The sequence below is a fragment of the Hyla sarda genome, chromosome 8 (genome assembly GCF_029499605.1).
Source record: "Hyla sarda isolate aHylSar1 chromosome 8, aHylSar1.hap1, whole genome shotgun sequence".
Taxonomy (NCBI): Eukaryota; Metazoa; Chordata; class Amphibia; order Anura; family Hylidae; genus Hyla; species Hyla sarda.
Window position 1 is genome coordinate 88,045,963 of NC_079196.1, and position 13,274 is coordinate 88,059,236.

Sequence of the window (13,274 nt, forward strand, 5' to 3'; positions counted from 1 at the left end):
AGCCATGTACCTGAAGCTCAAAGCAACAGGAGAGCCAAGAAAATATCAAATGCAGGAACTCTTAAAGGTCAATCACAAAAAGCACATAGCTGTGAAAAATAAAAAAATAAAAATTTAGCAATAACTCCAGCCAATAAGGTTGTGCTGCTATATACTTTATATTATGGAGGTTCATTGCTCTTGGGGTGCTGGTAAGCTTTGCTTTGGCATCCACTGTTATCAGATATATGTGGTGAGGGAAATGAGAAACACTTCAGCCTGAGCAAACATCACTTCTGTCTGGAAAATAATTTGATGAGCAAAGACACAGTTGAAAGGGTTTTCTGCTTGAGGTCTTTTTTTTGGCTTTGTATTGCTTTATTAGCTGCATAATGCATTGTCATAACAATTGCACTGCTCAAAAAAAAAATACAGGGAATAAAATAACACACTCTAGATCTAAATGAATGAACCAATCTTATCAAATACTTTCGTCTTTACATAGATGAATGTACTGACAATAAAATCACACAGAAATCAAATTTATCAACCCATGGAAGTCTGGATAGGGAGTCACACTCAAAATCAAAGTGGGAAACCACACTACAGGCTAATCCAACTCTGATGTTATGTCCTTAAAACAAGTCAAAATGAGGCTCAGTAGTGTGTGTGGCCTCCACGTTCCCATATGACCTCCGCCTGGGCATGATCCTGATGAGGTGGCAGTCTCCTGAGGTATGTCCTCCTAGACCTGGACTAAAGCATTCGCCAACTCCTGGACAGTCTGTGGTGCAACGCGCGTTGGTGGATGAAGCGAGACATGATGTCCTAGATGTGCTCAATTTGATTCAGGTCAGGGGAACAGTTGGGCCAGTCCATAGTATCAATACCTTCCTCCTGCAAGAACTGCTGACACATTCCAGCCACATGAGGTCTAGCATTGTCTTGCATTAGAAGGAACCCAGGGCCAACCACACCAGCATATGGTCTCACAAGGGGTCTGAGGATCTCATCTCGATACCTAATGGCAGCCAGGCTACCTCTGGCAAGCACATGGAGGGCTGTGCGCTCCCCCCCCCCCCAAAGAAATGCCACCCCACACCATTACTGACCCACTTCCAAACCAGACATGCTGGAGGAAGTTGCAGGCAGAAGACCATTCTCCATGACGTCTCCAGACTCTGTCACATGTGTTCAGTGTGAACCTGCTTTCATCTGTGAAGAGTACAGGGCACCAGTGGCGAATTTGCCAATCTTGGTGTTCTCTGGCAAATGCCAAACGTCCTGCACGGTGTTGGGCTGTAAGCACAACCCCCACCTGTGGACATCGGGCCCTCATACCACCCTCATAGAGTCTGTTTCTGACCATTTGAGTGGACACATGCACATTTGTGGCCAGCTGGAGGTCATTTTTCAGGGCTCTGGCAGTCCTCCTCCTTGCACAAAGGCAGAGGTCCTGCTGCTGGGTTGTTGCCCTCCTATGGCCTCCTCCATGTCTCCTGATGTACTGGCCTGTCTCTTGGTAGCACCTCCATGCTCTGGACACTACGCTGACAGATACAACAAACCTTTTTGCCACAGCTCGCATTGATGTGCCATCCTGGATGAGCTGAACTACCTGAGTCACTTGTATGGGTTGTAGACTCCGTCTCATGCTACCACTAGAGTAAAAGCACCTTTAGAATTCAAAAGTGACCAAAACATCATCCAGGAAGCATAGGAACTGAGAAGTGGTCTGTGGTCACCACCTACAGAACCACTCCTTTATTGTGATTGTCTTGCTAATTTCCTATAATTTCCACCAGTTGTCTGTACCATTTGCACAACAGCATGTGAAATTGATTGTCAATCAGTGTTGTTTCATGAGTGGACAGTGTGATTTCACAGAAGTGTGATTGACTTGGAGTTACATTGTGTTGGTCAAGTGTTCCCTTTATTTTTTTGAGCAGCGTAGTATAGAGACATCCTGCATTTCTTACACTCTAAAACAATGTTCTCCAACCTGTGGCTTTTCAGCTGCAAAATTACACTTACTTATAAATAGTATTAATAATAATAATAATAATAATAACAACAATAATAACATTGCACCCATTGCAATGATGAATTGCTCTACAATTTAGCATGTAGTTACCTTGGGCTTACAAGAGGACATTGAAGTGTCTCCTCTGCTTTCCTATAAAAAGCCTCTCAGAGGATACTTTTAGGTAGTGCACCTCTTGGTGTGATATCGTTGTCTGCTTGACATCTCTACAACATTACAACCCACTTCAAGACATTTTGACCAGTTGACAGACTCAGAGAGGGTACATCATTGTACTGCAAGAAACAGCAACACACTGCCCTAACTGCTGGCGTTATTATTTGGGGAACCATTGCATGTGACATTTGGTCACCCCTGGCTAGGGACACTAACAGCTCAGCAATATATGAAGAATATAATGTGGCCATGTGTTGCCTATCATCTGAAAGCTTCCAACTAGCATTTTTCAACAAGATAATGCTCACCCACATACCGCAAGTGTTTCCCAGGTATGTCTCTACCAGATTGCAACACTTCTGTGGTCTGCTGATTGACAGATTTATTGACAATTGAGCATTAATTGGACAAGCCGAGATGCCAGCTTTAGCAGCCTATGATGTGCAGGATGTACAGGCCCAGCCGCAATATCTGTGGACACATCTGCCACAGTAAAAGATATGGAACCTGTGTGTCTCCATGCTCTATTGTATTTCATCTTGTATCCAGGCTAGAGGTGACACAACGGGGTACTAGAGCCTCCTTTTAATTGTAAAGCCTTTCCCAATAAATGTATCCTTTCATTCTAATATTGTAATCACCTACATGTATCATAATTTCATTCACACTTATAAAGTTTCATTCTGTTCAAACAATTTCTTGTCAATGAGTGTACGTGTCAGCTGTCAGGGGCTGCTGGTGGTTGTAGTTTTGTGAAAGCTGGAGGGCCACTGGTTGGAGAATTTCGCTCTTAGACCAATTTTTTTAACACTATTGGGGAGATTTATCAAAACCTGTGCAAAGAAAAAGCTAACCAGTTGCCCATAACAACCAATCAGATAGTTTTATTTTTAAAAAGGCCATTGAAAAATAAAAGAAGTGATCTGATTGGTTGTTATGGGCAACTCAGCAGCCTTTTCTCTGCACAGGTTTTGATAAATCTCCCCATATGTATACCATTTTCTGTGTTGTTTAGGCTATGTACACTTCTAAATATAGTCTATATGTATGTTATGCGTTGTCAAACTGGCAGAGCGGCATGCTGAAGTATGTTGAGACATATACCACAAATGTAGGCTCTGAGAACATTTATTCAGTTGGACAACATGGGGACTCAAACATTGGAGAGCGTACATCTGCATTGTGTTTCTATGTCCTCCCTATTTTTTGCATTAGTTACAGTACCTACAGGTATTGCTTCTACATTCCAAAAAACATAATGATAGGTTATTTAACGTCTTATGAAATTGGTCTGATTGTGTGCACGGTGAACTTAGATTATGAGCCCAACTGGGACAAAGACTGGTGTGAATTGTATCAGTCTAAATACAGTAAATAGGTACAAAAAATAAATACACAGGTTAGGAGATATTTGTCTTACATTTTAAAACCTTTCTGGTAGTTGTACAAAATGTATTACAGACTTGAACCAGGTTGAAAAAAAAATTTTAAAGTTATTTTCTCAGTCGTTCCCATGTCTCCTGCCAAAAGTGCTGCAATGACATTTTGTACAATCACTGGCCTAAACACGGGCTCTTCATGTAGAAAGATGGGTGGGTTCTACCCTGATTCCAGCCTGTAGGACATTTTTTTTACAACTACTGGAAATCCCCTCTAATATGATGGGATTCATTGCATCTTGTTATTATATAGCACTTATTTTAATTCCTAAAGTGGTCTTTCCTGCATATTGATCTGACAGCTACTGGAATAGAAGGCCTCTATTTTGACATGAAAGCATTAAAGGGAATGCAAAATATCAAGCTGCAAGAGCAATAAATTAGATCTGAATGGAGCTGTACTTAGTATTCCAGGATCTTAATGTCAAGCCAAGGGAAATGTCTATTACTGTCATGTTTGTTGTAGGATGAGTTGATACAGGTTCCATAGGTTACTGCCATCAAACCTTGTCAGCCCAGGTAATCAAGAGATGGCTGGAATCACCCTATGCTTTACATTTTTTCTAAGCTGTCAGACGTAGCTAAGTAATGTTGTGCTGTACAAACCTATATTGACTATATGATTCTGTACAGTTTTTTTTTTTGCATTAAAGGAGAACTCCGGAATAGGAAAAGAATCGTCCATACTGCAGGCAGTAAAAAAAATAAACAGTTATATATACCTTCCTTCGCTCCCCCAGTGCCTTCGGTAACCGGCTCCGGCCTCCGCTACGATCCTCTTCCTGGTTGCCGGAAGTCTGCGAGTCATACTGCACTTAGCCAATCACTGGCCGTAGCAAAGTCACTCAGTCTATCGCCAGCCGAATCAGGACTTTGGTGCAGCCGGTGATTGGCTAAGTGCAGTATGACTTGCCGACCACCGGCAACCAGGAAGAGGATCGCGGCTGAGGCCGGAGCCGGTTACGGCAGGCACCGGGGGAGCGAAGGAAGGTATGCACCTCAGTGGCGTTGCGACCCGGGTGCGGGGGGTGCGGCCCGCACCGGGTGACACCAACCTAATGGGGTGACACCAAGACGCTCCGCAGCACCCCCCCCCCCCATCTGTGCCCGACCGGCCTCCCATCCGTCAGCACCCCCCCCCCCCCCTGCGCTGTGTGAGCGGTGCGCCCGTCCGTCAGCAAACCCCCTCTTTCACCCTCACTGTGCGCCCGTCCATCATCACACTACCCCCCTCACCTTCACAAGCACTGTGCCCGTCCTCCGCTCCCACGTCTGCGCCGGCCTGACGTCACACCGCATGGCCGCGCAGGAGGACGTGAGTTACGTCACTAGCACGGCGCCCGGTGGGAAGGATCGCTGCGCTGGATGGGTGAGTGTGTATGTCTGTCTCTCTGTCTGTCTGTCTCTATCTATGCTTGTGTGTGACTGTGTGTGTTTGTGTGACTCTCTGAGTGTGTGTGTGACTCTGTGTGTGTGTGTTTGTGCGACTCTGTGTGTGTCTGACTGTGAGTGTGTGTCTCTCTGACTGTGTGTGTATGTGTTTGTCTCTCTGTGTTGTATGTGTTTTTTGTGTGTGTGTGTGTGTGGGGGGGGGGGGGGGGGGGGTTGAACCAGCGATCTATTGTGGGGAGACTTTGACCCATTATGGGGAACCTGCAAGGGAACCTGCGGCCTAATGTGGGGAAACTACTACCAAATGTGCGGAGTCTATGCTACCTAATGTGGGGAATCTGTGCTACCAAATGTGGGAAGTCTATGCTACCTTATGTGGGGAATCTGTGCTACCTAATGTGGAGAAATTGCTACCTAATGTGGGGAAATTGCTACCTAATGTGGGATAACTGGTACCTACCTAATGTGGGGGAACTGGTACCAAATGTGGGGAATCTATGCTGCCTAATGTGGGGAATAGATGCTACCTAATGTGGGGAAACTGCGACCTACCTAATGTGGGGGCACTGCTGCCTACCTAATGCTCCCCCCCCCTGGCAGTAGCACCCTCATCATCCACCAGCGACACCCCCCCAGCAGCACCTCCATCAACATATCCTGATGGTGGATGATGGAGGTGCTCCTGCCAGGAGGATGATCCTGCCGATGGATGATGGGGGTGATACTGCCAGGGGGGATGGCCAGTAGCACCCTCATCATTCTCCAGCAACACCCCCCCAGTAGTAGCACCCCTATCATCCACTAGCAACACCACCAATACCCCCCTCCCGTGGTAATAGCATCAGCTAACGGATGTTGAGGGGTGTTACTTTGATTGTGGTATTATATTCAGAGGGGGCACTGTATGGCAACGTTATATTCAGAGGGCGCAGTTTGTGGTAGTATTATATTCAGAGGGCGCAGTTTGTGGTAGTATTATATTCAGAGGGCGCAGTTTGTGGTAGTATTATATTCAGAGGGCGCAGTTTGTGGTAGTATTATATTCAGAGGGCACAGTTTGTGGTAGTATTATTAGAGATGAGCGAACTCACAGTAAATTCGATTCGTCACAAACTTCTCGGCTCGGCAGTTGATGACTTATCCTGCGTAAATTAGTTCAGCCTTCAGGTACTCCGGTGGGCTGAAAAAGGTGGATACAGTCCTAGGAAAGAGTCTCCTAGGACTGTATCCACCTTTTTCAGCCCAAGGGAGCACCTGAAGGCTGAACTAATTTACGCAGGATAAGTCATCAACTGCCGAGCAGAGAAGTTTGTGACGAGTTGAATTTACTGTAGTTTGCTCATCTCTAAGTATTATATTCAGAGGGTGCAGTGGGTGGTAGTATTATATTCCGAGGGTACAGTATGTGGCGGTATTATATTCAGGGGTACAGTATGTGGCAGATTTATATTCAGGGGTACAGTATGTGGCAGATTTATATTCAGAGGGTACAGTATGTGGCAGATTTATTTTCAGAGGGCGCAGTTTGTGGTAGTATTATATTCAGAGGGCGCAGTTTGTGGTAGTATTATATTCAGAGGGTATAGTGTGTGGCGGTATTATATTCAGGGGTACAGTATGTGGCAGATTTATATTCAGAGGGTACAGTATGTGTTGGTATTATATTCAGAATGTACAGTGTGTGGTAGTATTATATTCAGTGGGTACAGTGTGTGGCGGTATATTCAGGGATACAGTATGTGGCAGATTTATATTCAGAGTGTACAGTATGTGTTGGTATTATATTCAGAATGTACAGTGTGGTAGTATTATATTCAGTGGGTATGGTGTATGGAAGGTTTATAATCAAAGAGTGTAGTGTATAGTAGTATTATATTTAGAGGATACAGTGTCTGTCAGGTTTATAATAATTATTGTTTTCATATAGAGGATGAGAATCCGCTGACATAGTGAGGAGACGTCTGGGCGTCACATTCTGCAGAGAGAAGTTTTAGCTGGACCAGGCGGTATGTACCATCTGAATTAGATAAGGAAAGACTATAGAGAAGACGTCACCTGTAATCACTGATATCATTGTGTATTCTCCTCACTATAGAGAAGACGTCACCTGTAATCACTGATATCATTGTGTATTCTCCTCACTATAGAGAAGACGTCACCTGTAATCACTGATATCATTATGTATTCTCCTTACTAGAGAGAAGACGTCACCTGTAATCACTGATATCATTGTACATTCTCCTCTCTATAGAGAAGACGTCACCTGTAATCACTGATATCATTATGTATTCTCCTTACTAGAGAGAAGACGTCACCTGTAATCACTGATATCATTGTGTATTCTCCTCACTATAGAGAAGACGTCACCTGTAATCACTGATATCATTATGTATTCTCCTTACTAGAGAGAAGACGTCACCTGTAATCACTGATATCATTGTACATTCTCCTCTCTATAGAGAAGACGTCACCTGTAATCACTGATATCATTGTGTATTCTCCTCACTATAGAGAAGATGTCACCTATAATCACTGATATCATTGTACATTCTCCTCTCTGTGTCCTATCAGAGCTGTAGTCACTTGTCAGTTCTACAGTTAGGTCAGTGAAACTACAACTCCCAGCATAACCTCACCACTGCTCAAAGGGGTACTCTACTGGAAAAAAAAATTTTTAATCAGCTGGTGCTACAAAGTTAAACAGATTTGTAAATTACTTCTATTTAAAAATCTTAATCCTTCCAGTACGTATTAGCAGCTGTATAAGCGATTCACAGGAAGTTATTTTCTTTTTTAATTTATTTTCTGTCTGATCACAGTGCTCTCTGCTGACACCTCTGTCCATGTCAAGAACTGTCCATAGTAGGAGCAAATCCCCATAGCAAACCTATCCTGCTCTGGACAGTTCCTGACATGGACAGAGGTGTCAGCAAATAGCACTGTGGTCAGACTGGAAAGAACTACACAACTTTCTGTGGAGCATACACCAGCTTATAAGTACTGTAAGTATTAAGATTTTAAATAGAAGTAATTTAAAAATCTGTTTAACTTTCTGGCACCAGTTGATATAAAAGTAAATGTTTTCCAGTGGAGTACCCCTTTAAGTAATTCTGGGAGCTGTATATTTCAATGGTGAAAACTTCTTTAACACTTTCCTATTCTGTGGCAACTGGTATATCTGATTATTATACTGGAATTTCTCACAATGCGCTACAACAGTGGTGTCTGTCGCAACAGGCTAAAAACTTACTGGGGGGAGGGGGGGAGGTATGGGGGTGACACCATTTTCTACCGCACCGGGTGACACCAACCCTAGCAACGCCACTGATGCACCTGTTTATTTTTTTTACCGCCGGCAGTATGGATGATAAATTTCCTACTCCAGAGTTCTCCTTTAATGCGAAATATTTAGAAGCTTGAAATTGTAAAACCTTCGAACACATGTTCTATAATGTTTTGCATCCTCTTTTACTGGGTACACTAATGAAATATCATATACTAACAATCATGTGTATCTTGAAGAGTCCTAAGGTTTACATTGGTCATGTGATGAAGGCATACCATAGTTACTCTGTTACCAGGACTGGATTTACCAATAGTCCCAATAGGCCTTTGCCTCAAGGTAGCCCTTGGGGAGGGTCATCTGAACACTGTGTATTAATCTGTAAGTTATATTTATTTATTGGGTCCTTTCGATGCTGTAAGGGATGAGAGAAGGACACTGAAGGAGGGACAAAAGTAATAGGGTGTTAAAGCATCTTTGACATTTAAGAAAACTTTTTAAAAGTCACAAACATGTCAAAATATTTGGTCGGTGGTGGTTTTAGCATTCAGTCGCCACCGATTATTACAAAGAGTTGGTAAAAGTTAGCAGCTGTGCACTTTACTCCCTGTCTCTTTGCAATCTTCAGTTGTAGAGATTGGCTCCATGTTACGCCTAGCGCTCCGGGTCCCCGCTCCTCCCCGGAGCGCTCACGGCGTCTTTCTCCCTGCAGCGCCCCGGTCAGTCACGCTGACCGGGAGCGCTGCACTGTCATGGCCGTCGGGGATGCGATTCGCACAGCGGGACGCGCCCGCTCGCGAATCGCATCCCAGGTCACTTACCTGTCCCGGTCCCCTGCTGTCTTGTGCTGGCGCGCGCGGCTCCGCTCTCTAGGGCGCGCGCGCGCCAGCTCTCTGAAACTTAAAGGGCCAGTGCACCAATGATTGGTGCCTGGCCCAATTAGCTTAATTGGCTTCCATCTGCTCCCTGGCTATATCTGATCTCCTCCCTTGCACTCCCTTGCCGGATCTTGTTGCCTTGTGCCAGTGAAAGCGTTTAGTGTGTCCAAAGCCTGTGTACCTGAACTTCTGCTATCCATCCTGACTACGAACCTTGCCGCCTGCCCCCGACCTTCTGCTACGTCTGACCTTGCCTCTGCCTAGTCCTTCTGTCCCACGCCTTCTCAGCAGTCAGCGAGGTTGAGCCGTTGCTAGTGGATACGACCTGGTTGCTACTGCCGCAGCAAGACCATCCCGCTTTGCGGCGGGCTCTGGTGAAAACCAGTAGCCTCTTAGAACCGGTCCACTAGCACGGTCCACGCCAATCCCTCGCTGACACAGCGGATCCACAACCCGTAAGCCGAATCGTGACAGTAGATCCGGCCATGGATCCCGCTGAGGTGCCGCTGCCAAGTCTCGCTGACCTTACCACGGTGGTCGCTCAGCAATCGCAGCAAATTGCCCAACAAGGACAGCAGCTGTCGCAGTTGACCGCCACGTTACAGCAACTTCTGCCTCTGCTACAGCAGCAACCATCTCCTCCGCCAGCTCCTGCACCTCCTCCGCAGCGAGTGGCCGCTCCTAGCCTCCGCTTGTCCCTGCCGGACAAATTTGATGGGGACTCTAAACTCTGCCGTGGATTTTTGTCTCAGTGTTCCCTGCATATGGAGATGTTGTCGGACTTGTTTCCTACAGAACGGTCTAAGGTGGCGTTTGTAGTAAGCCTTCTTTCAGGAAAGGCCTTGTCTTGGGCCACACCGCTCTGGGACCGCAATGATCCTGCCACAGCCACAGTCCAGGCCTTCTTCGCTGAAGTCCGGAGTGTCTTCGAGGAGCCAGCCCAAGCTTCTTCTGCCGAGACTGCCCTGTTGAACCTGGTCCAGGGTAATTCTTCAGTGGGCGAGTACGCCATCCAATTTCGTACTCTTGCTTCCGAGTTATCATGGAATAACGTGGCTCTCTGCGCGACCTTTAAAAAAGGCCTATCCAGTCGCATCAAGGATGTGCTGGCCGCACGAGAGATTCCTGCCAACCTCCAAGAACTCATCCATTTGGCTACCCGCATTGACATGCGTTTTTCTGAGCGACACCAAGAGCTCCGCCAGGAAAAAGACTTAGATCTCTGGGCACCTCTCCCACAGCATCCTTTGCAGTCTACGCCTGGGCCTCCCGCCGAGGAGGCCATGCAAGTGGATCGGTCTCGCCTGACCCAGGAAGAGAGGAATCGCCGTAGGGAAGAAAATCTCTGTCTTTACTGTGCCAGTACCGAGCATTTCTTGGTGGATTGCCCTATCCGTCCTCCACGTCTGGGAAACGCACGCACGCACCCAGCTCACGTGGGTGTGGCGTCTCTTGGTTCCAAGTCTGCTTCTCCACGTCTCACGATGCCCGTGCGGATTTCTCCTTCAGCCAACTCCTCCCTCTCAGCCGTGGCCTGCTTGGACTCCGGTGCCTCTGGAAATTTTATTTTGGAGTCGTTGGTTAATAAATTCCGCATCCCGGTGACCCGTCTCGTCAAGCCGCTCTACATTTCCGCGGTCAATGGAGTCAGACTGGATTGCACCGTGCGTTACCGCACAGAACCCCTCCTGATGTGTATTGGACGCCACCACGAAAGTATTGAGCTCTTCGTTCTCCCCAACTGTACCTCTGAGGTCCTCCTCGGTCTGCCGTGGCTCCGGCTTCATTCTCCCACCCTTGATTGGACCACCGGGGAGATCAAGAACTGGGACTCTGCCTGCCTTAGGAAGTGCCTCTCCCCCCCTCCCAGTCCCGTCAGGCAAGCCTCTGTGCCTCCTCATGGCTCCCGTCCTTGTGTCACCCTGCCCCGTGCCAAGCTTCACCCTCTGCTCTCCCTCCCCATTCCAACTCCTGCTGCACTGCCTGCCGTTGAGGAAACCCTCCATTCTTTCCCGGTGTCCTCATCCCAGGGGAGGCAGTTACCGGACAAAAAAAAGGGGAGACCTAAGGGGGGGGGTACTGTTACGCCTAGCGCTCCGGGTCCCCGCTCCTCCCCGGAGCGCTCACGGCGTCTTTCTCCCTGCAGCGCCCCGGTCAGTCCCGCTGACCGGGAGCGCTGCACTGTCATGGCCGTCGGGGATGCGATTCGCACAGCGGGACGCGCCCGCTCGCGAATCGCATCCCAGGTCACTTACCTGTCCCGGTCCCCTGCTGTCTTGTGCTGGCGCGCGCGGCTCCGCTCTCTAGGGCGCGCGCGCGCCAGCTCTCTGAGACTTAAAGGGCCAGTGCACCAATGATTGGTGCCTGGCCCAATTAGCTTAATTGGCTTCCATCTGCTCCCTGGCTATATCTGATCTCCTCCCTTGCACTCCCTTGCCGGATCTTGTTGCCTTGTGCCAGTGAAAGCGTTTAGTGTGTCCAAAGCCTGTGTACCTGAACTTCTGCTATCCATCCTGACTACGAACCTTGCCGCCTGCCCCCGACCTTCTGCTACGTCTGACCTTGCCTCTGCCTAGTCCTTCTGTCCCACGCCTTCTCAGCAGTCAGCGAGGTTGAGCCGTTGCTAGTGGATACGACCTGGTTGCTACTGCCGCAGCAAGACCGTCCCGCTTTGCGGCGGGCTCTGGTGAAAACCAGTAGCCTTTTAGAACCGGTCCACTAGCACGGTCCACGCCAATCCCTCGCTGACACAGCGGATCCACAACCTGTAAGCCGAATTGTGACACTCCATTATAAGTCTATGACCATCTCCTGAAACTGGAAGGAGATTAAAGAGAGCCAGGAAGTAAAGTGTTCAACCACATAATTCTCTAAGGTCGTTCTCATGATTGGTGGGATCTTTGTGACATGTCAAATGTTTTCTTAATGACAGGATGTGCAACATTCTGCTCTATTTTGTAAGAGAGGACAGATATAGTATGTTGTCTACTTGATGAGTAGAGTGTTAGGAGTCAGGTAGTTGTGCCTACAGGTGCCACAGCTGTAAATCCATTAGTTTCTAGGATATGTGTGTCTGAGCTTCACTAGGAACCAGTTGTGACATATATCTGTCATATCACCGGTTTCTGTTACATTTTAAGGGTTTTAATTGATGCCTCTCAATGTTTTAATTAGATTTAAATCAAATAAAATTTTAATTAAAACAGTTTAAACACATTTTCGGACATCTGTTTGGAAACCTGTGTATGTATATATAATATTTTATATTTTTTTACATAGTTCACATGTTGCAGCAAACCGTGTCTGTCAAGAAAGCAATATAGCAGTGAGTCTCAACCTGTCTTACCACCCATGGGGAACAAAAACTTGTACCTCAGATGAGCTCAATATTGGGGCAGGAAGTACATTCTTGAGATTTATTGCTTGCCTTACCTGCCCCCATGTCAATCATCTTTGGTCACTCTATATCAGTTTTCTATTCTTACTCCGAAAGAGTCAGATCCTAATGCTACTGTCTTCCAAGAGAGCCCTAACCAGTCTCCAAGGAACACCATAGTTTCTTGGAACCCTCATGTGAGAAAGACTGATAGTATTCAGTATTATGAAGTATATTCACGCACTCATAATTGACATCACTTTGCTGCATGCATTTTTCTTACTAGCTCATACAGCTCATGTATTCTTTTCATTCTTATTACCATCATTCCATTTTCTTTTCTATCAGAGTGAAATTGGACACAGCCCTCCTCCTGCCTACACCCCTATGTCAGGAGTAAGTATTTCACATTGGCCTTTAATCTGTAAATGTCTTAACTGACTTATCCTCTGGTTGTTTTCTCTTTTCTTGTAGGGGTGTATCGGGTTAGTCTTACTTATGACGTCGATACAACACATTGTCAGTCACACTTAGCTCTTATATTGGCCAAAAGGACTGATGCAATGGTTCCCCCTCCTCAGTCCTTCTAATATTGACATTAAGTTATGTCTTACTCCTCATTTCACTTATGTTTTATCTCCTACCTTGGATTTCCATACTTAATTTCGTAGCATGAGAGGTCTGGCAAGGTATCCAGAAAGGCAATTGTTAAAGCCACATTGACTTT

At 46.5% G+C, this 13,274-nt stretch overlaps 1 protein-coding gene across 4 annotated transcripts in view; it reads left to right on the top strand.

Moving 5' to 3' along the window:
* ERBB4 (erb-b2 receptor tyrosine kinase 4) overlaps nt 1–13,274 on the top strand; it is a 1,050,606-nt gene that overhangs the window by 1,014,717 nt on the left and 22,615 nt on the right. For 3 of the 4 annotated variants that reach the window (XM_056534264.1, XM_056534266.1, XM_056534267.1), the window contains one exon: nt 12,896–12,943. The exons of the other annotated variant lie outside the window; for it this stretch is intronic. In XM_056534264.1, coding sequence (XP_056390239.1) covers nt 12,896–12,943 — 48 coding nt within the window. The remainder of the gene's footprint in view (nt 1–12,895; nt 12,944–13,274) is intronic. 4 annotated transcript variants of the gene reach the window in all.